Raw genomic sequence first — 24,861 nt, forward strand, 5'->3', positions numbered from 1 at the left:
TGTGACCCCTGCCCGGGAGGAGTTCCCCAGCTCACGTGGGAAGCGGAATGTACAGACACACGGAAGATGACAAGCAATGAGCATTATTAACCGAGGCGGCAGAGCCTGTAGGAGCTGAGTGAGGGGAATGGGCCGCTGGCAGTCATGCTAGGCAAATGAAGGCTGTGTGGACAGTGGGCACTGGGCTCTGAAGAACCAGCAGGAGTCTGATGACTTAGAGAGAAGGTGGTCTTCTCGACTGTCTTCCAGGAGGAGACTGGAAGTTCTCTAAGCTTTTCCCCTGTCGTTTGAAAACGGCACACTGAACACAAGCCATAGAAAAGCAACTGGTGGGCAACTGGTATTTTTAAAGGTTCCCGTGTGAGTCTTAGTGGAGCCAAGATTGAGAGCTTTTGGTTTGCATGCGCTGAACTGCTTTGAACCAGTGCTCAGCAGTGTAACGGAACACTCAAAGTTGTCTACTTTCCCTAATCCAATCTAGTTTAATAACTGGTTTTGAAGAGATAGTGGTTGCTTAACATTTCCAAGTCAGAAAACGCCAAGTGACCCTGGCAGGGATCCTAGGAAGCACGCCCGGTAGATGCTCCAGGGTCATCAGGACAACCTTTAACCTGTCTTCGAGCACCTTCCCTCCCTCCCTCCAATCGCGTGAAGACCCCAACTCTAAAACTGACGATGAGGACAACTTGAAAAAAATCAATTTTGGACCCACTCAACTCTAACTCCTAACATCCAGTGGCTCTCAATGGTATTAGGTCTGAGTCTAAGAACAGTCAGAACATTCTCCTTCCACACGGAAGGTGAGGGGTCAGGAGAGGGGCTCCCAGGGACCCCGCTACCTAGCTGCCTTCAGCCTGGACTTTAGCCTTCTCCTATGTGTGACGTGGATGACGTCTCAGGTGTCTTTCCACCAACTCTCTACTGTCAGACGACGACTCGTCCGATGGAGCCGTCGCCTACCTGTTCACACGCCGGTCTCCCACACTGGACTCCGCTCTGCTGCTCACTGGGGCACCTCCAGGAGGCCTGAGGGCCAGCTGCGGAAGCAAGTGCACTGCTGAGCCCACGGGTGGTGGGCAGTGCACCAGAATGCAAGCATCACCTCTGAAGTAAAACGCCGAGGAAATCGCCTTGGAACACACACATAAGAACACCTTGGAAATACAACATTACACTAAATCCATCTAGATAGCCGGCCACCTCTCTGAAGATTGAACTGCTCTAGAATGTTAAGCTGGCACCACGAGAAAAGTTGTGTGTCTAAAACCAGAAGACTGGAAGTGACGAAGTCCCCAAAGAGGAGATGTGAAACCCGGCTGCAAACCAAAAAGCCATGGTCTTGAAATGGCAAAATCCTGAGTACTTTAAAAAATACTATGGGTTTTAAAAAAAAAACAAACCAATACTATGGGTTTTCCATAATTTTCCCCTTAAAAAATAATTTTTTAGACAACCTCTGAGAATAATATATAATCCTTTTTTACTGTTCAGCTTTTAGAGACAAAATTATTTAAGAAATCAAATGTACCAACTTGAGGTGGCATAGGCACGCCTGCAGAACAGAGGCTTGCAATAAAAACAAGAAAAAAGATGCTTCCCCAAAGCGACAGTGCTGCACATCGCAGAATTCCTGAAAAACAGCAGAGAGGCGGTTCACCGTGTTCTGAACCAGACGTGGCATCAGGCGAACCACCACTCAAGCACACAAGTGGCATTTTGTGATCAAATTTATTTTCTGTTTAAATTTCATTTACTTTGTTTTCCTGTAATTTACACAAGAGACTGCCAAGTAAACTAGAGACTTTACACTCACCACACATTCCCTCGAATCTCCACAGTTGTTAGAGAAACATTAAAGTCCATGCGCCGGGCCGTCATTTCCACGTGCGCCCAAGCTCCCAAATGATGCTACAGACGCCAGTTAGAGTTAAGTTCATTAAAAGGAGAAGGCGAGACTCTCCACTTCACCAGATTAGCAATAATCTTCCTGGCATCAGACACTTTGCAGACAATGATTATGCTCTTGACAAAACCCATCTTACAGCAGTGCCCAGAGAGTAGACGTCGGTTCTGATCCTGAGTACACAGAGGACACGTGTGATGTGGGGTCTGCAGCTGAGGGGACCGGGTGTTGCCACACAGGAGTGACCCTGGACAGCCGTGTCCAGGCCACTCTGATCACTTCAGCGGGGACACAGGGCTTCCGCGGGAAACCAGGGAGCAGGGAGGGCAGGTTTGTCAGCGAGTCAGCTTACGAATGTGGTATGACCGCGGGGCCTGGCGTGAGGCAGGAGGGGTGGGAGGTTAAAGAAGATGGCTGGGACCTGAAGGCTTCAACGACAACATTCTATTCGAGCGCCCAGGACTGACAGGGGAACTAGACTTGGGCAGAGAAAGATGGTAAAAATCTCACCTAGCTATTGTTCTTTTCTTTAAAAAAAAAAAAGGAAAAGAGGCGGCCAGCAGCTTCTAGGCTGCGTTCTCCGGATGCGTGTGCAGGGTGTGCTCCAATGGCGTCCCGGGAGAGCACACCCCAGCGGGTGCAGCGGCGCTGGCCGCGGGCGGGCCTCCTAAGCGTGTGCAGACAGGCCTTCAACTGCCTCTGAATCTCTTCCTGTCTCATACGCAGCATCTCCCCCTCCAAGTATATATTTCAACCCGAAAAGAGCAAAACGTCATCACTATCTATGTCCTACCGTGTCAGACTGTGAGGGATCTAGATCATTTGCATAGCCTCCAAGCTGCAATGTCAGAAAACAGTCATGTTAGAAACAAGACTCCATGGAAGTGCTCTACTTCCAGTTTTTCTTCCAGCCTACAAATCCTATTAATTTCTTCATCAATTTCTGTCTTTGCATAACAGAAGCCTGAAAAATTATAGTGTTCTTTTTTTTTTTTAATAAATCACAGACCGTCATTTCCATTTTTCCTAGACTTGATGTAGAAAAATACTTGAAATTTAAAATACAAAAATTCAATAAAAAATGGAATTTTTTTAAAAGGAGCTTTACCTCAGGGGCAAACAAGTAAAAACTGGCCTGTAACTCTCTTTACTAATAGATATTGTCCAATTTGGCTGTATGATAACGAAAATCCAGAAAAATGATTTTAAGTACATTCAGAGTTTCATTCCAGATTCCTTGGAATACCAAAAGATTTTTAATAAACTTTCCTGTGGGATTCTGTTGATTATGGGACTAAAATTAAAATTTGTAAGAGACTGATTTAAAAGAACAAAAAAGTAATAAAAGGTTATATATATATATGTATGTGTGTATATATATATATATATATATATCTTGGTCCACAACTTGCCATTTACGAAACATACCAGCTAGTATTACATTGCAGTCGATTCATCCATTAATGGCATTACTCTGATAATTATTAAAATCTGTCCCAGGTATATATACTGAAAATACTTCCTTTTGCACTCTTGCTGAAGATAGGTACAGTACTTTGGAGAAATTGTACTAATCCCTTCAGTATGTTTGTATGTACATATATACACAAGTGTGTGTACTGGGATCTGTAGCTCTACATGCGTTTTATATACAGCTACAGATTGACACACACCAATATATATACACACGTAGTTGGGACCCGTGCCTCTGGGCACAGACCCACAAGCACACGTCTGGGAAACGTCAACACTGCGAGACATGGTCAGATTCTTCTTCATTCATCACTGGCTGCACTGGTTCCCCTTACTTGACCTTGATTACGTAACTGTAAGAAAAGCAAGAGACAGTGCAATGTGTTAAAATACAAAAACACACAAAGACGCACAAAAAACATTAGACCACAGCTTGTCGCAAACATTCTCTAGGGGAAAAATCCTCAGTGTAGCAAGACTTCTGGCAGACAGTACACCCCAACTACTACATTTCTAACATTTACCCTCTTGATTCAGGTCTTCCTAAGAGCATAACACTTTGTTTCATCAGAGGGAAAATAAGTTAGAAGCAGAAATAATGACAGAAACTCAGGAAAACTTAATGAAAGTTACAATACATTTTTAAAATCTTTTAAGTGAGCACTGAGTTTTAAGCAAAGGGCTTTTGGAGGAGCCCTCCACTCTGACTTGGTGCCGCGTTCCTTCAGGCCTGAACACCGCTTGCTCAGTAACTGGGAAGCAAGCAGCACTTGTCGGGGGCCGCAGAGCAACAGCAGGTGAGAGGGCTGCCCTGGCCTGACATTCTCTCAACAGACACCGCAGTTCAGCACTAACAGCAACAGCATACTGCCTGTTTTTGTTTACCCATCCTGGTCTCAACATGTGGGATAGATTCTGATGTTCTCTTTTCTCCCCTATAAGAAAATCTCTTATCTGGCATGTAAATGTGTATGAACAAAGTAACACCACACAAATATTTCACACTGGAAATCAAAACCAGTGTATTTACACATATTAAAGCTAAATGTAAAGATACCTGAAGAGTCAACATGAAGGAAGGCTTCCTGGTATTCAGAAAAACATTTCAAATCCAATGGATTACTGAGACTGACCCTCATGGCATGGGATGAAGGATCTCTGATTTTAAATGCTTTTACATGTTTCCTTACTAACCACAAAAGGTCCTAGTGAGGAACAGGTCAGTTAACTGGTTGTCGATGGGAAATGAGCTGCATGGTGAGTGAGTGTACTTGGCAGCTGGATTCTAACCTGCAGCACTAAGAACTAACTTGGGATTACTAAATCCAACCTGCTCCACAGATGAAATTCTTATACAACAGTAACTCGTATTCACTGTCAATGTCTGGAATATATTAAATTCTCTTAAATTCTAAAAATTAAACCACATTTAACACACTGTCTCTATTCAGCAAGTTAACTACCCATTACCAAAAAGGTTCTGGTGTTTAAGCATTCTTGTCACCCAGGTCTTCACTTACACAGTTTGGTATTGTCTCTGACCCTACAGGGGACTCATCTAGACATCAGCAGCCGACGTGCCTCGGACGGAACCCTTCTTACGCATCTAGATGTAAAATAAAATCGTGAGCTGCTGAAATCACAGGCTCTACAATGGGTTAGTAAGCAAAGGGAGAAAAAGACCTTGAAGAGATTGTGAAGTGATCGCTGCCTGTTTACAAGCAGATATCCACGTCGAAAATGAAGTTCTGAGGCCATTCTAGTTACCTTGATCTAAAGAAAATCTTACAAAAGGCTTTTTCTTCTTACACAGCACAAAAAAACATGTTAATATCTATTCTCGGAAATAGGAAACAAAAGCCTGCAGACTGATGACGTGAAATTATCAAAGATCGCCAGGGTGAGCGAACTGCTCACCAACACAGTGTGAGAAAATGCCCTGATGGTCTGGTTCACTTTTTCACAGTCCTTGGACCAGGGAGGAAGCCGTGTGGTGTGGCCACCTCTGGCTTCTGAGACCAGTTCTTCACGGGAAGTTTATTAAAGGGCGGGAGGCGAAAGAAGAACAAGAGCGCACAGGGCCAGTGAACAAACAAGAACACAAGGACGCATCACAAAGGACAGACTTTCACCCCAGCCTACAGACGACTCGATGAGAAAATCAAGGAAAGGATGGACGGGAAAGGAGCACACGCAATAAGCACATTTCTGAAGCTCAACTCCTCCCACCACCCTCCCCTGAAGGGCCAGGAAGAACAAGCCTAAGGCTGCCCTAAGTATTCCTTCAGTTGCTGGGCCTAATCTCAGTGTTTCTCTGTGGGATGACCAGCATGGGCATTCCTCTCATGCCTGACCTCTCGAGATGCTATGCCTTCTCTCCAGGGCCAAAACCCATTTGAAAGAAATCCAACTCTTAAAATATTTGAGAATTAAGAAAAGAATTACAACACATCAAATTCTACCATCAGGTGTCAGGGAAACAAGACCTCAAGGAAAGGGTAAATGCCTCCATAGTGAAGAGGACGTGGAAATGTTAAGCACTCTGGGTAGGCACTCTGGCCTGCAGGCATGCTGCTGCCCGGACTGAGAAGATGCCCGCAAACCAACCATCAGGACTCAGAGCAGCAGCGACGTGATGCGGAATAAAGCTGTCCCTGGTGACCTAGAGCGAAATAACCTATGTGGCATTTAACATTCAGATGACTAGCACTTCACCCTGAAATCTCACTTGAAGTATTTTTGAAATACTTCAACAAAGAAACTGCCATGGACTCCCAACCCTGAACCAAAGACAGATTACTACCCACTTTATGAGGGAATTTGTCAGTTTAGGCCACATGGGTACAATCATGATGCTTTCGGATAAGCTGGGTTTCTGTGTGACTACCTCTCTTACACCTTCAAGTGCAATTCCCAACTCACAAGTGACAGGTGTGCCTGGAGACGCAGCTGGGCCTGCAGGTCTGCCACAGGTGGGAGACAGTCACCACCTCCTGCCGGCCCTGCGCTTGGGTGTCTGAGACTAAAGCGCTCACAGGGAAGCGAGCACACCCCGGGGAAGAGGTGGGCTCAGCCGTCTGCCCGAGGGCTCCGCCCACTACCCTTTGGCCATCACCACTCTTCCTCGTGCTACGAGTGGGGCCTCAGCACAGAAATCAAAAGAAAGCCTCCTTCCTGAGAGTTCAAACTAGTACAAGAAGTCCATTTTCGGTTTTCTAACTGGTGCTGGCAAATCCCTTTTTGGAGATGCCAAGGCTGTATCGTAAGCTTACTAAGGATAAGGGTGTAACCCTGGTCTTTCTCTTCTGTGTTCAGCTGACACCCGCGGCTCGCAGGGGCTGGAGGCAGAGCTGGTGGCTCTCTGGAGCCTGGAGCACCCGGAAGGAGTGGAACCAGGCAAGGCAGGCAAAAGGGGCCGAGACGGTGCGGTGGTGAGGGGCGCTGCTCAGAGAAGGGCGTCTGACTCAAGAGAAACAGCGCGGCAGCTGTGGAACAGAGGCATCGCAGGGAAGACAGCAAGCACCCATGACTTACTCTTGCCTGCTTAAACATCCTGCCTGGGGCCAGCCTAAACACATGGGCAAGGGACGGTCTTCTGTACCAGCCAGCCTATCAGCCCGCTCCCAAGACCCAGAACTCAGAGCCGTGCCGTGTGAAGAACTGAGGCTGGCGAGGCCTCTACTGGCTGGCCTGCGAACCAAACCCTGATTTATGTTGCTACTACGGGGGAAACATGTTCCAAATTTCAGAAACTGAACTTAAAAACTTTTGGAACAAAATCCATTCATAAGCTGGAGGCTGCTTAAAGTTTACTTTACATATAAGATAAGGTTAAAACATTTTATTGCCTTATAGAGAAAATATGTGCTGGTCCTCTCAGAAGGTTTGTCTAAAGCTAATCAGAAGCAGATCTGCTGTAATCACCAAAAGTAAGCAATTTTAAACACAGATTCTTTACAATGCTACGTGCCAGGCAAATAGATTTCCTCCTGTGCCCAAGAGCCCGATGTGCTGCCGGTCTCCTGTGATTAAACGGAGCTCCTGCCTCACACACCGGCACTCGTCAAATACTCCCCTCCTGCCTGAGGGGCTTCCCAAACCGGGGCTGCTGGCAGCACTCTGGATGACTGCACGGAAACCACGAGCCTTCGCTGGACATTCCTCGCGTTCGTCTTCCCCGCAGGGCCTTACTTTCAACTGAGAAGAAGCGCAGCCCAGAGCAAAAGCAAAACCAGACACAGGCAAGAGTGGGTGGGGGGAGAACCATCCGCTCTGGGAGAAAGGGGGTGCTCGCGAGCTGCAGGGCTGGCTCACAGGTGCGGGGAGGAGCTGGGGCGGGCTGTACTTTCTGAGATGCGGCCCGCAGGCCTCTAGTCCAGGGATCACCTGGACTTCTGCCCCAAGCTTGTAAGGAATAAGGAGTCACTACTGGCCGTGGGAGGGAGGAGGCTTCTGCAGTCCATGACAGTACCACTAGCTTTCTTATCTTGGGTACAGAAGAGGGAGCTAGGACTTACTGTGCTAACGTTAATAACCTATTGTGATAATAAAATGACAGAGGCAACTTGGCCTAAGTTAAGTGAATGCCTAAAAGGACTGTGAACCAGGCACCAGCACAGAGAACACGTGCAAGAGAATACAAAACCACTGGACATTTTACGGGTAACAAATTCTAGATCAACAGAGTTCTAGGCTACTTGCATAAAGATGCTCAACAAAAGAGAAATCAGAATAGAAGGATATTAGTGTCTAAGAAACCAGAGTTTAACAAGGATACAGACAGCAAGAAATGGCTTTCAATAACACTTTCCCTAAGTTTACATCTAAACTTATTAAGCACGGACACAGTTTTAGAAAAGGGAAATCAGAGAATTTCCACAGAATGAAGCCTTACTGTTTCTAGTTCTTTCTGAGTTTCGTCTTCCATTCTCCTAATGTCTTCCATTGTCAGATCAATCCACTTGTCAATCCAACAAAAAAGCTGGCGATGAAAGTTTGTAAATATCCTTTTTTCTTGCTTTTAAAACAAAAGAAAAGTATCGTAAGATGGCAAAACTCTAACATTAAAAACATTTTTTGTTTTATATGCCCCAGTTAACCCATGAAATGACATATTCTTGGCTTGAAAAGACCACTGTTTCAAGTAGTGAAAATCTTAATTCCATCCCATTAACATTTTGTAAAACAAAATAAAAAGAAAAATCTCCCTGAGAAATGTGAAAGGATTCTTCTTGCAAAGGCAGAATGATTTGTCAGAAAGTGAAAAAAACGTGGTGGACGAGTTCAGATCCAACACGAGCTCCTGTCAGACCCAACTTATTTTTACATTTTTCTAATGTCAATGACCTAAGGTCAATTTGACTTCTGCTACAGAACCACACATTGTCATTTTCCCCTGCAATTCAAAGAAATACTGTGAGGCAGAATACAACATGTACTGAAAGAAGAGTCTTGGGTTCTTCAGAATAAGATGTTTTATTAACTTAAGAATCACTACATACTCTCCATTAATTTTCCTGCTCTAGTATTACTATTAATAGGTATATATATGTATGTATGTGTGTGTGTGTGTGTGTGTGTATGCATAAAATTAGTGACTTTAACGTATGTAATTCGTGGCTTTCACTGCTGGATTATTTAAGTTTTACTACACTTTCCAAAGAGAGAAAAGTGCAATGAACAGTGAGTACTTTAATACTTCTGGACAATCTTCAACTTAAAATTTTTTTTCCATGAACAGAAGGGACCTCATCAATTATATGTGTAATTTCTTTATCAGAACTGGATTGTTAACCAATTATTCTGATCCAAGAGGAAGAAAGAGAGCCAGTATTTAGAATGCCTACTGTGGCCGACTGCAAGCAGGCTTAGGAATAATAAGTTTCCAGCACTTTAAGATCCTTAAAAGAAAAAAAAAAGTTACAGCAGTTACAGTTTAAAAGTAGAAGTTATGGTGAAACTCAGATACAACTAGTTGTAGGAAGTTCCAAGATAACACAGGGGCTTCTAAATAATGACAATGGAGACAATTCACAGACATCTATGAATTCTTCACCCTACAGGAAAATTAAATACCAAAGAAACTTTCATATTCCTTACAAAATTATAATCACAAGTACCTATGCAACTGCAATTCTCCCCTGTCTAGATCAAAACACTTGTGTTACTATCTCTTGAATGAAGAAGACATAAAAAAGAGGTAATGAGAACCGGGATCCTCAGATCATGTCACCACAGGTTCGGTGTAACCATTCTCAGTGAGGACCTCCGAGGAGGACATCCCACCAGAAGGTGCTAAGTTCAGAGAGAGCACTGTCCAGAGAGACCTGCAGGGAGGCCGTAGGCCCAGCGGGAACAGAGGAGCCTCAGCAGCAAGGCCTGGCCTCTCCCCTCCAGCCAGGGCCGGGACCCAGGTTCCCTTGGGGACATGCAAACGGCTCCCCATAGAAAAGCTGGGCAAACCATCAGGAAAGCACTTGGCTCAAAAAGAATGCTTTGTTCTTCCCCAGAGAAAGCCCCTTAAAACCTCCACTGGTATCTGATTTTGCTGTTTGTAGGGAGAAAAAGGAGGGCAGCGAGGCATTATACTGGGACAAGAATTTCACCCAAATGAGAAGGAAAAGGTGGTGAGAGAGACAACACCCCACTAACGGCTACCTCCAGTCTTAACCCACGCTTAGTCACCGTGTTTGGGACAGGCTTTACCTTCTGGATGAAGTTTTCTACCTTGCTCTGCAGGCCCCACCACTTGAATTTGATGGTCACCAGCTTATAGGCACACATCTGAGGACAGTCAGAGTTGTTTGCCAGCTCCTTCTGGATGAGGAAAATAAAAAATGGGAAATAGTGACTTGAATATTTAAGTCTTGATTAAAACTGACTGCTGCGTAACAACATCACAGACATCTATGAAGAAAATCACATCGTATGTGTTTAATTCGGGTACCTGGGAATCTGAAATCATTTTAGCAAAAGCAGCAGCATTCCCTTGCTGCCGACCCTCCTTCCACAGAGCAGGCTACTTCCTGGTTCTACAATTTAATAGGCACAGCGCTCTGCCTCAAATCACACTATTTGGATTTCACATTAAGTATCAAATTCTATTCACATCGTGTCAACAGCATGCCTTAATATGTGGAGGTTTTCATAACGCCATTATCGCACGCCCACCGTGGATGTGCTGGGGCCTCATCCATTTAACTGGGCCTCAGTAAGAACACTATGAGGAAGCTTGTCTTTTAGCTCTGGCAAGCACAGGGGCACTGCTGTTAATTGAGGTATTATCCAACCAAATGAGGGGACTTGAAAAGGTATGTAGTAGCAAAAATCATCTATTATTACCAAGTATTTGGAAGCAAATTCCAGAAATCAGGACTTTGATTTCCACAAGTAATTATATCTCATAGTTTAAATGTAGTTGAGAGTTAGGGTAAAAAAGGGAAAATAATGGGGCGGGGGGGGGGAGCAAGGGAGAAAGGGTGGAGAACTATCTGGATTGGAAAAACAAAATGTTTATAATTTACTTTCATCAGAAAACAAAAAAGCAATTAGAATTTGGATTCTCAAAACACGTTACTCTAGGTCTAAGAGTATGAAAACTTACTCTGGATTTTTAGGTTCAGAAATAAGATAAAAAACTGGAGTGGAGAGGAGGAGTGAGAGGAGGCAGAAAAGGAGGGAACAAACAAACAAACACGACAGTGTCAACAACTGGCAAATCTAGGTGGAGGCGTTTACAGTTCTCTGGTTTGGGTTTCTTGACTGCTTTTGAAATTTTTCATTATAAAAATTGGTGGGGGGTGGGCGCTGCAACCCACAGTACTGCTGCTGATCTCTGTGGTACAAGTCAGCGCAGGCGGCTGTCCTGGCACAATGCACGAGGTTTACTTGGGGGAGAGGGGTGAGCTGGGGGAGTGTGTGAACCAGCTCACCGCACACTTCAGTGTCCTCACCATGGACCCACTGCATCACGGGGCTCTCCCACGGGGGCGAGTGCAGGAGACGGACTGCCTTGCCTGCTGGAGCAGAAAGCCTGGGAGAGGCCCACAGCAGTGAGCAAAGGCAGCCGCGGGCCCGCGCCTGGAGCTCCCAGTCCAGCCCAGAAGGTAGGTCGGGCTCAAAGATTCCCAGGTGGCAGAGGTGGGGACCGCTGGCGGCAGCGGGGAGGGAAAGGGCCGTCCTGCAAACTCCCGGCTCAGTCCTGGTGTACTTCCAAGAGCAGAGCCGTATCTCAGGACTGTCGTCAGGACTAAATAAGGCAGGGTATGTGTGCTCCGTGCTTAGCTGGTGGGACTCAGCTGAGCATGCATTAGTTCTCTTTCTCCTTTATTCTTACATAGAGCTCAAAGAGCAACTTGAATATGGAAAACAGCTTTTCAAGAAAGTTTCCCAAAAGAGTAGAAAGTTACAGGGGCCCTTTCTACAAAAACTAAACTACGGAGTGAGACGGTAGCGCGCCTTTTACAAGGGTCCTCCCCTTCTCCCTCACTGCTCTCGGTGTCACCCAGCACTCAAGGCACCTCGGCACTGGCTGCAGCCATATCAGGAGCCGCTGCCACTTGCTGCCGCCTTCCACTCACACGCTCGCCCCACTGGCAGCAACTTCGCTGTGTGTGAGCAAGTATTGTTTCCAGCCAGCCACAGGTACATACAGTTGTTAAATGATGAATTTCTGGGTCTTATTCTAAAGCCTCAAGATTCTTCTTCATTTATGCAATTATAGCAACCAGGCCACATTTCACTCCCCCCACCTTCCCCTTCAAACCCTCACTAATGTTCCAGTTTCAAGTGAATTCTATGATACATGAAAAAGATTCTACTTTGGTATTATTAATAGGACTCAAAAGTTCTGTAGAGTCCTGCATGACTGATCATCTTTCTTCAGCAAACGTCTTCGGTAACAACATTCCACCTTCTGAATGATGACCTGGTACCTGGATTAAATCCGTGAGGCAGCACCACAAGCATCTAAATACAAACATTACACACAGCAAACTGTCCTTTCGTCGGTGAGTTCTAGGTCAACAGAGGAACCTGACTAGCTTATAGCTCTATTTTTCCAATTTCCTTCCCATAAAACAGAGTACAATGTTAACATTCAGCATGGATGGGTACACACACACACACCCTTAATTTGTGAACAAGTTTAATTCAGCAAGTATTAATTGGGCATCATTTACAACCCAATCTGTGCTAGGTGTTATCAGAGGACACACGTGGCTGTTAGACAGGAAAGTAACTATGTATAAAAACAATGATGAAACCACTACCCTCGGTACCAACAATCTCTACCAGAAGGGACACCTACTGTGGATGCTGCGGCCTTGGACTCCCATCTCTGACCTGCAGGCCCTGCACTTAATTAAGCTGGGCGCTGGGGTCTACAAGTCAGTCCACAGCCTTCCCCAGCGGGCAGTGAGCTTCTCAGGGCCCAGCCTCGTTGAAATGTCAATGACAAGGCTAGTCGTTTACAGATCATTTTTTCAATAAGCAATGAGCCAGTGTGGAGGTGCACTCTAATCCAATGACGGTCAGTGACAATGCTCACATGAAATACATTGGGGTGTACGCAAAATAAGGCATTTAACACAGTGAGGTACACCTGCCAAACAGCAGTGCTAGACTAGGAGTAAGGGGCTTGGGTTGCAAAATAACCTATGTAACGTAGTTGGGGTTCTTTCCCTCCCCCGGCCAGTAGAAGTGAACGATGGGCTCCACTTGACCTATTTATCCCCCACTGACGTGCCACTGAAAGCCGGGTTGTGAGCTGGGTGTGAGGGGTGGGGTTGGCCCAGGGCTGCAGGGGCTAGGCTCATGTCCCTGACGTCCAATGGCTCGTCTTAAAACTTGCTATAGTTTTGCATTTTATTCTATAATATGCCCAGGCTTAACAAAATATCCCCCTGCCCACCAACTCTGGCTGAAACGTCCTCTCGGGGGAGAACCTCTGATACACCACTGATTAGCCCTAAGACACCTTCCAGGAATGGAACATTCCAAGGTCCCTATTAATTATGGGCTACTGAAAGCTTCGTTCTCAAACTCCACGTCGCACTACTGAGAGATTCGTTCTCCAAACTCCACGTCGATGGACAGCCGGTGCTAAGTGAGAACCCTGGGTGTTTCTAGAACACCAGCTCTTCAGAATCCACCCACCCCTCCCCCCATTTTAGAAAAACCGCAGGATGAAGCATGGTTCTAATTAAAGAGTAAGCTAAGTTTAATACACACATGCCTACACCAAGCCGGGCCTCCAAGAACAGAGCACACACACGTGACTCCAACAATCACCCGAGTTTGCTTCTCACATCTTCCTAGTGACTTTGGCAGGCTGCTCAAGCCAATTAAAACGACTACTGGTAACTGATGAAATCTACTGGTCTACAGAATTTAGTTTGGAAACTGTAAGTGATAGGACAAAAAGGAACCAGTTCTCTGAGCTCTCTTCCGTGGATGTAAAATGTATAGTCAATCTGCTTTTGGTTTTCTATCCAATTATTAAAAAAAAAAAGTTCAGGGAAGAATATGGAAATCAATTACAAAATCAACAAGTAAACAAACAGCCTGCTGTCTTTATTTCTTGGCCTAATTCTCCATAATATCAACAAGAAAGCGGGAGGCACCGAGGTGACATATAGAAACATAATCTTAAAGAGCCTTGGAGAAAGATGAGAACACAGAAGTTATATATTTTCAGTTATTATTAACACTGTATTATTATTATTATTATTATCATATTACATTATTAACATCTGTCCTATCTGAGATCTCATCCAATCTAAAGATGACTTTTGCAATTCACCTCTTTATCTGTGCTATGGTCTTAAAACTAGTGACAAAATAAAGAAAATAAGAAAAGTCTCTATTACTTAATGACAGACAATAATGAACTTGACTATAAGTGGTTAAAAAAAAGAATTCTTTTGGCATAATCTTTCTGGGGCAAAGCGGGTGGGGTGGGGGGGCATCCTGACACTAAGTAATTAAAAAGTCTTAAAGCTGCTTGTATCTTATATAGATGCCGTATACACTTCAACCTGATAATTCTACTTTCAGTAATGTATCACAATTCATCAGGTAAGAAAATAACAACACTGCAGATATGTTTACAACAGCATAAGCCTGGACTTAGTAAATGCCATACCCACTGAAACAGCTGGTGAAATACCTCACAGGTCTTCCAAACAATGGGCTGTTACATGAAGGAATACAAAGCATAACATGAGTATAAGTAGGTATCTGTGTAAAGCATAAACATCTATAACAAAATAAACTATGTGAATTAGGGAATATAACAAATAGCGATGATTGAATGGTGAGGCTACAACTGACTTTTTTCAAAACTTCATAAATATGTATCATTTTATAATCAGGAAAAAACTAATACACTTAAAAAGTAAGACTCTAAAATAAAAGCTTTTGCTGTCAGCTGAGTATTTTAGGACAACAATTTACTTTGCCTTAAATTATTAGTATCTGGGATCTATTTTAAATCTTCATTCATCTTTGATTACAACAATAAATGTTTTTCTGCCTATTTTTGATGGTTCATAAATCAAAGCTAAAAGTTGAATTAAGATCTTTAATATATAACTTTGGTCCAGTCCATATTTAATTTTTCCTCATCTTAAACTTCTAAAGCAAAAATGAAGTATAAACGTAGAGTAAAATATTATCAACTCTTCAGAGTTACCAGAAGTATTCTTATGAAAAGATATGTAACCTTTAAATGGTAATCTAAATGGGACAAAATATTTGTGACCCCCATATTCTGAGCAGTGTTCCAGAATCTAGATAACCTGAAGGAGTTTTGGCTGGTCTGCCCAGCCTTCAGGAGACTCACGTGATGCTGGCCCAGGGCAGAGTCTGCTCTCTGGCCTTCAATAATACAAATGTTTTCTGATTCTTTCCTCTTCCACCAGTTGGAAAAAAAAAAAAATCCCCTAACAAATAAAGCCACAATCTAAATGTGGATCACTCACAGCTAATTACAATCCAGCCCAACCCTAACACTTCCTAACCTAATATAGGAGTAAATAAAATTATTCAACTTGTATTTAATGAAAATACAAGTTTTATACAGATTACGGCATGAAAATTAAAAAGAGCAACTGAAAATAAAAGGTAAAGGATGGTGGGTTATCAAAATATAAGAATCAGAAGTTCTATAAAAAATAAAGTCATGGGCTAACAGAAGAACCCCAAATCACTCATCTCCACATGATTTAAGTTTCAGCTGTAGTACTAGCTAGTTGTGAAATGTTTCCAAAATTGTATTTAAATAGTTTGTGTATTCACTGAATTCCTTACATTTCACATTTCTAACTATAAACGAAACCCCTAAACTCAAATCATGTTTTTAATTTAACGACACATATTAGGTTACTCTGAGGTATGTGGACAAGGCCTAAGGGAGAGTAATGTATACTGAAGCCACACAACGTAATTAAACAAAACGTAGCGTGTTTAACCGGGCTGGTGAGCAATCAGCCCATGCGCTCCACAAGAACTGGTTTCCTGGATCTGTGACAAACACACACAAATGTGAAAGGGGGGTGGGGAAGCCCCAAAGGCATTCTGCAGAATCATTTTCTGAAAGCGTGCCCTCAATGTCACCCTACACGTCAACTGCACATATACTCTTTCCTATTTAAAATGTGTCGGGATAAAGACAGAACAGATATATGCTACATTTTACCAGTTAACATTTTGCAAGGACACAGCAGTTTCTATAAGGCTCACACCCCCTTCATATTTTAATTTTTCAATTTTAGACAATTTGAATGCTCAATTTCAGCTGCTGATTTCGTAAGGTTAAGTTTCCAGCCCAGATTTCACTCAAGAAATGCTATGAATAAATGCACTACTGGGGCCGCTGCCAGTGCACCCATCAGTAAACATCAATAGAAGATCACACTACGTGTGTCAAGCATGCGTGCCGAAATCTCAGGCAGAGCCCGATTCTACCATTCCCAGCCATTCCCTCAATCTGTTCCGATTTTGGTAGCCATGTGGACAGGCCAACACTGGACATTACATTCTCTGCAAGTACATGGCGAGTCTAACACTGATGTTTACTTAAGATGGCTAACCTGAATTCGGTGGATACTTACTAAGTGTCTATGTTGAGCAGACAGACCCCTGTGCTCGGCACTGCACCTATCAAGTGCACTGGACACAGGGCCTACAGGCTGAGAGTCTGGAGGGTGGGGACGAAGGTGGGGATGAAGTGGGTGGGCTAAGGGAGGGAGTGTGAACCTGTGAACTGTGTCCCTGACGCGGGACACACCAAGGGCCATGAGCAGGGCATTGATATTGATACTCAGACGGTTTCAGAGTCAGGAGATTCTTCTATGGTTGGGCAAAGGCTGTCAGATGGAAGAAGTAAACGAGGGATCAAGTTCAAAAGATTAAACTAACCCAGGGTTAAACTTACATAGTAAGTTTCACAATAATAAAGACAGCAAAGCTTATTGCCTGGGAGAGAATGATTGGTCACACTTTCCATGTCTCCATACTTAATATTTTTGTAGCTCACACCCATTTTACTAATCAGAACTCTGACATATGCTTCATGCTTGTGTCCAATTACTCCAGGAGTGACACCAAGTACAAGTGAAATCACAAGTTCACCCTTCAAGTGAAACGCAAGAAGTTTCTGTCCCTGACAGTGTCAGGAAGACACAAGAGGCCCACCTTGTCAACGTACTCCATGCACCCGAGCGGGACACCCCATCCGTCCACACCCAGTTCTCTGGCTCTGTCCATGAACAGAGGCATTCAAGGGCCCAAAATAAGGCTGGAACTAATCATGTGCTGCTCCTGGGGAGCTCAGCTTCTGGAAGAGACAGAATGGCTCTTCTGGTATCCTCTTAGGAGTTGCATAATTAATACACACTAAGGGTAAAACTATGCCAAACCCTTTGACTGTGTGGATCACAATAAACTGTGGAAAATTCTGAAAGAGATGGGAATACCAGACCACCTGACCTGCCTCTTGAGAAACCTGTATGCAGGTCAGGAAGCAACAGTTAGAACTGGACATGGAACAACAGACTGGTTCCAAATAGGAAAAGGAGTACGTCAAGGCTGTATATTGTCACCCTGCTTATTTAACTTATATGCAGAATACATCATGAGAAACGCTGGGCTAGAAAAAGCACAAGCTGGAATCAAGATTGCCAGGAGAAATATCAATAACCTCAGATATGCAGATGACACCACCCTTATGGCAGAAAGTGAAGAGGAACTAAAAAGCCTCTTGATGAAAGTGAAAGAGGAGAGTGAAAAAGTTGGCTTAAAGCTCAACATTCAGAAAACTAAGATCATGGCATCTGGTCCCATCACTTCATGGGAAATAGATAGGGAAACAGTGTCAGACTTTATTTTGGGGGGCTCCAAAATCACTGTAGATGGTGATTGCAGCCATGAAATTAAAAGACGCTTACTCCTTGGAAGGAAAGTTATGACCAACCTAGACAGCATATCCAAAAGCAAAGACATTATTTGGCCAACAAAGGTCCGTCTAGTCAAGGCTATGGTTTTTCCAGTGGTCATGTATGGATGTGAGAGTTGGACTGTGAAGAAAGCTGAGCACCGAAGAATTGATGCTTTTGAACTGTGGTGTTAGAGAAGACTCTTGAGAGTCTCTTGGACTGCAAGGAGATCCAACCAGTCCATTCTAAAGGAGATCAGTCCTGGGTGTTCATTGAAAGGACTGATGCTGAAGCTGAAACTCCAATACTTTGGCCACCTCATGCAAAGAGTTAACTCATTGGAAAAGACCCTGATGCTGGGAGGGATTGGGGGCAGGAGGAGAAGGGGACGACAGAGGCTGAGATGGCTGGATGACATCACCGACTCGATGGATATGCGTTTGAGTGAACTCCGGGAGTTGGTGATGGACAGGGAGGCCTGGCGTGCTGCGGTTCATGGGGTCACAAAGAGTCGGACATGACTGAGCGACTAAACTGAACTGAAGGGTGAAACGCCTATTTTTTTATACTGAATTAAAAACCCAGTTGCCAAACCAAATACTTAAAAAAAAAGAGAGAGCGTGCCATGTTTTAGGGTCTGCAAAGATAATCCATAATGTGGTCTAACTAGAAACTAATTATTAAGCCTCTTTATACCACCCCCCATGGGGCTTCCAATGTGAGATCACAGGCGAGGGGCAGGTTTTAAATGCCTTCACATCCCTCCCGGACTCAGAGCCGGGTCCAGGGGAGGACTCAGGAGAGCATCCCCCAGTCCTCCTCCTCAGGTGGCTCAGTGAGGGGCAGGGCTCATTAGCCTCTCAAGGACCATCTGGGCTGCTTCCCTGCCAGTCTCGACCTCAATGAGGCTTCCACAGCGGGGTTTCAAATTCTCCCTCATCCCCCCGTTTTTCATTCTCCCCATTCCCGGTCCACAGAAACCTTTGGTATCTTTACGTTAGGCCACCAGCAACTACATCTGCCTTCTTTCCACGGGTGTGAGGGGAACACGAAAAAGGCGTCTTGGCAGCACGGCAGAAAATACAGCAGCATTCCCATGACCCACCGACGGCTGTCCTCCCCCGGCTTGGAGAATCCAGAACAGCCCCCATGGTTAAGTCCAAAAGGAACCTAAAGCGTGCCCACGTGGGTGAATGGCGCAGCAACTGCTAGGCCAGGTCAAGCTCCAGCTGCCGGTGCTTCCGTGCAGACTAGAAGGAACTGGCACAGGAGATAAACTGCCCGTGTCTTCAAGATCAGAAAGAGTCTATTTATATAAAGATATGTAAGAAGGGAATATAAAACCCACCACAATTTCTGCATCAACTTCTTTATTCAACTCGATCCCCTAATACCCTAGTATTCAGACACCAAGTCTTCCAAGACATGTCAAGCAAAGCCTCTGACAAAGACCTTTACAGGCCTAATTATTAACTATCATACACACATACACACACACACGTGTGTGTGTGTGTGTGTTTATAGGCACAACAGCTGATGTCTTCATGAGGCATCTGGATTAAATGAAGAAAAAAATTAGACCATGCTATAATCTTCAAAGGTGTTGTTTCAGTTGGTTAACATGACAACTCCTCACCCATCAGAGAAAGCAAACTGGAAAGTTAAAGGTATCCACATGTGAATGGATAAGTCACTGCTATTGGTAATCACACCCCTGAAACACAAAAGGAACCACAATATGGATGTGTGCAATCTACACATACATATATGTCTAATGCTATTCAGAAGAAACACACTTACATCCATGAGAAATGCATGGCTTTGCCTTGAAGCAAAAATGTTTATCAGGTTATAAAATACTCTATTATTATGCAGACTCAACCAAATGTTGGGACCTAAATAACAAAATATAATTCATGTGCTCAGATTTTAAAAATTCTTTTTTTTAGAGGGAAAATGAATATATATACATCTAAAGTCTGGACCTCTAGGTTTGTAATTTAAAAAAAATTAAAAAGCTATGTATCATACCATAAACTAAAGAAGTCTGTACTCTTAACAAATACAGAATATATGAAAATCGATTATTCCCTGGTAACCCCATGACCCCCTGCTAGCAAAGGCTCTAAAACTGTGCAGCCTCTGCTTTACGGCTGACCCTGGGTCAAGCACTCACTAAACACTCATAACCACGAGGGGTAAGGACGGGTGAACCAGGATGCGATGGACGATCCCCAAACACCAGAACCATGGGAGCCCCTGGACACTAGACAGAGAAAAGGAGTGATTGTGTCCCCAACAAGGCGGCACACTCACTGATCTCACTACGCCCAGGAGATGACAGAGGCTTGACAACAGGAAGCTACCATTTACTGTACACTCCCTCTCTGCTGGGAATATAACACTCATTAGTTCTCACACAAACCTTCAGAGGCAGTTACTAGTATCACTCCCAATTTAGAGATGTGGAAACACGCTTCAGTTAAGTTATTTAAGTCACAACTTGTAAGATTCATGGTGGGTTTTTAATGGGTCTCCCCTAGTGCCACTGTCTCCTAACAGCTTCCCAGACCACTGGAAATATGACTGGTATTAAGAGAAGTATCAAATTCTGGCAAATACCATGAATAAGAGAGCCACACCCCTACCATGATACAGGAGGGCAAAAAGGTATGTATTGGTGAGCGGTGTCTCTGGATGAGGAGAGAAAATCTGCTGTGTCTCCATGCCTTATGCATCTCCGGGATGAGTACTGAATCAGGTATGACAGAAGCAGCAGACGTTTCTTCTGTGACTATTATCCGCGTTTCTCTGGCCAAGTTTCTCATCTATAAAATGAAGCAACTGTATCTACCCCATAGGAAAATTGTGAAGATTAAATATGACCTCATATTGCGCCTGGTACCAAGAAAACGGTTCTTTTCCCTTATCCAGTTTGGTGCAGACAAGCAGTAAATACTGCAATAATTCAGAAGGAAAATACCACTGTGGGATAAGTGAAGGGAAGTTTCAGAGAGATCACGGGGTGTGCACGGGGCAGAGGATGCACTCTGGGATGTGTTCTGGTAAGGCGAGTCTGCGGAGGGAAACGGAGCGCCTCTGGGGCGCAGCAGGACCACCACTTGGTCCGGAGCACTGTCCCATGCAGCCCTGGGGAAGCGGGTCCATGACGGGTTTCTCCTTCCCCTCTGCCCCAAGCACCGTGCGCTTCTTCCCTATTCCTGTATTTCAGAAGGACAGAAACTTTCCACTGTCACCCTTCCCTGGGGCTCCCTCTGGTGCCATGCAAGTAGGGCCTGCTGAACAGCGGCAGGAGACGTCGACAAGGGCAAGTCAGTCCCGAGGCTCCTATGATTCCAGCTGTTTCCCTGGAATCCTTCTAGATAGTAAATCCTTCTTACTTTTCATTATCTATCTCAGCAGTAAGAGATGGGTTCCTTAGTTATTCTTGACTACCTGAGTTATTTCTGAGATCATGATAACTCACTGAAATCCAGTTAAACAGTAACCCAACTTATGGAGTAGCTGCACCTGCCATCATCTGGCTCGAGTTTAACAACTGACAGGCAAATGGATAGAATGGTATCACTATCAGCCACACTCTCCCTGAGAACCCAGCTATTGTTCAACCCCCTGCCACGGACACACACACACACACACACACACAGGAGGTAAAAATTCATTACATTGCAACCCGAAAAAATGCAAAATTCACATTTCTAAAACTTAAACCTCTTCTAGAAGTTTAAGTAACCATTAATGGATAATAAAAAGACAAAGCAATGTTAGTTGAAGAGGTAAAAAGCAGAAATAAAAAAGTAGTAAATGTCATATCCCAAGTTCCCAAAGGTTGGAAATCAGGTAGAAATCAGACTGTCAAGCTATGTTTGCTGTCTTTTGTAAAACTGGCTAGGAGTTCCTACAGGAAAGATAGGCACCCAAACATAAATAGCCCACCATATTATATAGCACCACCTTTTCAAGCTTATGCTTGAAAAACTGACAATGTGAAGAAAATGCAAGATTTAATTCACCTCCATGTCTCAAGCTCACGGCCCCCTACTATTCCCTGAAAAGAGGAGCTGGTATTACTGGGACCAGACAGCCTGTGAGGACCCCCGGCAGCCTCGCAAGCAGCCTCCTGTCCGCTCCAGCACAGTTCTCTCTCTCTCTCTCTCTCTCAAGGCCTGTGTTAAATCTGTTAAATCTCAGAGAAAAGGCTTCTCCTCTGACTCAGGGTGAGTTCTAAAGTTCACAGCGAGAAATCCTGAAAGGGGTGTTGTTTTTTTAAATCCATTAGAGTGAATTTAGAACACATGTACTGAACTTGTCCCTTAATTTCTAAGCGACATATATCACTTTCTGGGTATTCGAAGTCTCTAGTCATGGCCATTAAACTGGTAGAATCTTGAACCAAACTCTAAGAGAACAAGCATGAAAATAAGATAATTATGAATCGTCTCTTAGAGAAGAAAGTCAGACTCATTCTTCATTTTAATTGATGTGCAAGACAGTCCCAAACAGTCCAACACCCATGGAGAGCCACTCAGTGGGTTCTTGTGGGGCTGTTATAGTAATCCCCTATCTACAAGCAACAGCTAGCACCTAGACATCATTCATCAATGACCTGTGACTGGCTTCAGCATGAACAGATTGGTTACCAAGTAAAATCCCATTGGTAGAGAATCTGCTTTGGGCATGTTTAGGTTTTTATGCTCCTCTTCTCTTGTCAAATTAGCTGTAATAATTTGCCATCAACACATTAAGCCTTCTCTAAGGGGTTGTCGTTTGGTTTAGCGGGTGTCTTTAAAATCCATTATATTTCTATAGCGATTTAAATTACTACCTGGATACTGCTTTCCTTACTTCCACAAATAAAAATAAGGATGTGCTTTTTATTAGAGCACTTGCCATCAAGACTGCTCTCTGGTGCCCTGCTTTCCAAAATATAACTATTAAAAGGCCCGGAACATGAGCCTGGGGAAGGTGAACTTGTTCAGTTTTTACCAAGACTAAATTTAAAACTATCAACCTTCATTTAACATAGACTTCTGTACTGCTTCAAGTCTCAAAAGAGAACATTACAATCCCCAAAGACTAAATCACTTGTCTCTTGTAAGAGTTATCAGAATAGCATTATGCTGAAAGTGACAGCCTGGCTCTGTTCTGTTTGTTAATGCAGCACAGACTTGCTGGCCAACTGCAACTGGCTGTGAGTCCTTATCGCAAATAAAACTGTTTTTGTGCCATTTCTATTTTTCACTTAAACGTCGCCAGCTCCTCCAAACTCAGGACCTGTCAAGTGTCCTGCTGCCAAGACTCTGCCTGTCAGAAAGGTCAGCATCCAGTACCTTCCAGTTGGGTCCCAGAGGGCCTCTCTTGGTCTTGACAGACTGGAATAATGCTGGGTCTTCATCAGCTTTGTAGTCCTGCAAAGCAAAACAAAGTCAGAGGCGGAGAAGAAAACCCGAGAAAAATTTTCTAACCTCGGCCAGAATAGCCCTTTGCAGCTACTAAACACAGGACAGAAACCGACTTGGCTTACTGTGCTTTGCATAAATGCAGGGAAATGCTTCTATGTGACATTAAGTTGTCCGTTGGGTTCTCTTTGCTCTAAGCTTTTACCTTAAGGCAAAACAACTACATAATAAAAAGCAATACAAGTCTTGATCAACAAGTCCACCACAACTGGTTGCTGGATTGCTGTTAGTATCTCTAAGAACAAATTTTAAACACTTCTCAACAGTTTCAGCATTTTGATATACTTATCATCACACTCAAGAAATTAAGCAGACCCACACCAGTTTTGAAATGCTCATGAGACTCTAACACACGCTAGAGAGCAACTACCATGACTGGAAACACAGATCAGAACCGTGGGTTCTGTGCACCCCAAGTGCTGCCACGTCTGGGTCTGAGGTGGAGCCTGTCCATGGAGAGTCACCAGTACAAACGCCTTAGGGACCACACTCAGGTCAGTCCCGCATGGCCAAGTGATGTGAGGGAGGGCTTCACAACTCCATATGGGACTCAGTTACAAGCATGTCACAGGGCACAGCCCTAAAATCTAGGTTTTATGCAACGTTCCTGTGTGTATAAATTCTGTTTCCCTTAATATAGTCTTTCTGGTAGAATGGAAAATACAAGAGAAGTAAATCCTTTTAATCCTGTCTGCTTTACGAAAGTTCTTGTGTCATTTCGCACGTACACACACGTAATCCACATACAGAAATTAAAAATTATTTTTGAATAGTTAACGTCCAGATTTAAAAAACGAACTGAGTTATAATAGTAACAGTGAACAGAGATCAGGTGAAAATATTACAAAAAGACAGCCCATTTCTTCTTGGGCAGGGGTCCTTCTAAAGCAGGGGTCCTTCACAGGATTTGTGGAGGACCACCTACTTTGAGAAAAATGCCCAGACAAGTCAATATGAAGAAATATCACTGTTTTACAGATTAAGTCAGTGCAAGCACTGAACGCACACCAAAGCACGATACAGACTTTCAAAATCAAAGAAAACGGGCTGAGAAGCAGCAAATCAAGACTCGACAGTCAGTCAGTAAATGCATATGGCATGTTAGCAGCTTCTAAAGAGAAAGTTACAAATAAATCATAGGAGGAAGGAGAAAAGTGAGGTTCAGGTACATAACAGAACTTCTTTAAGGGGCGGTAACTGGGCAAATATGTGACCTTGAACTCAAAGCCTATCTAAATGGTTACAGAGGCGAACCTGACTGGCCGCACTGGGCCTTGCTGCTGAAACACGCAACACGGCGCAGACACGGGGGGAGGTCAGCCAGCGCCTTCCAGGACAAGCTGGGATGAGCCGACTGCAAGGAGTCGGACAACTGCAGCCAGACGGTGTGTCTGGGCACATCAGCAGAGAGTTCAATTACTGTCAGCTAACAGGAACTCTTAAATTCTAGTTTAGAACCACACCTTAAAATTAACAACTTCACTGTGGACTGAGGAAAAAAAAAAGAACCAACTGCACAGGTGGCCCCTAGACCTGGATTCACAGTGAGACACCAGCTCTCCTGCTAACA

The 24,861-nt window shown here is 44.1% G+C and overlaps 1 protein-coding gene across 1 annotated transcript in view; it reads right to left on the reverse strand.

The window, feature by feature from the left end:
• Positions 1–3,310: 3,310 nt before the first annotated feature.
• The window catches only part of PITPNB (phosphatidylinositol transfer protein beta), a 61,906-nt gene continuing 40,355 nt past the window's right edge, over positions 3,311–24,861 (reverse strand). Inside the window, exons 8-12 of the mRNA XM_052654746.1 lie at positions 23,163–23,240; positions 10,082–10,192; positions 8,271–8,393; positions 4,897–4,982; positions 3,311–3,729 (exon numbers count right to left, since the gene is read on the reverse strand). Coding sequence (XP_052510706.1) covers positions 4,935–4,982; positions 8,271–8,393; positions 10,082–10,192; positions 23,163–23,240 — 360 coding nt within the window. The 3' untranslated portion in view covers positions 3,311–3,729; positions 4,897–4,934. The remainder of the gene's footprint in view (positions 3,730–4,896; positions 4,983–8,270; positions 8,394–10,081; positions 10,193–23,162; positions 23,241–24,861) is intronic.

Source organism: Budorcas taxicolor, chromosome 17, assembly GCF_023091745.1.
Source record: "Budorcas taxicolor isolate Tak-1 chromosome 17, Takin1.1, whole genome shotgun sequence".
Lineage (NCBI taxonomy): Eukaryota > Metazoa > Chordata > Mammalia > Artiodactyla > Bovidae > Budorcas > Budorcas taxicolor.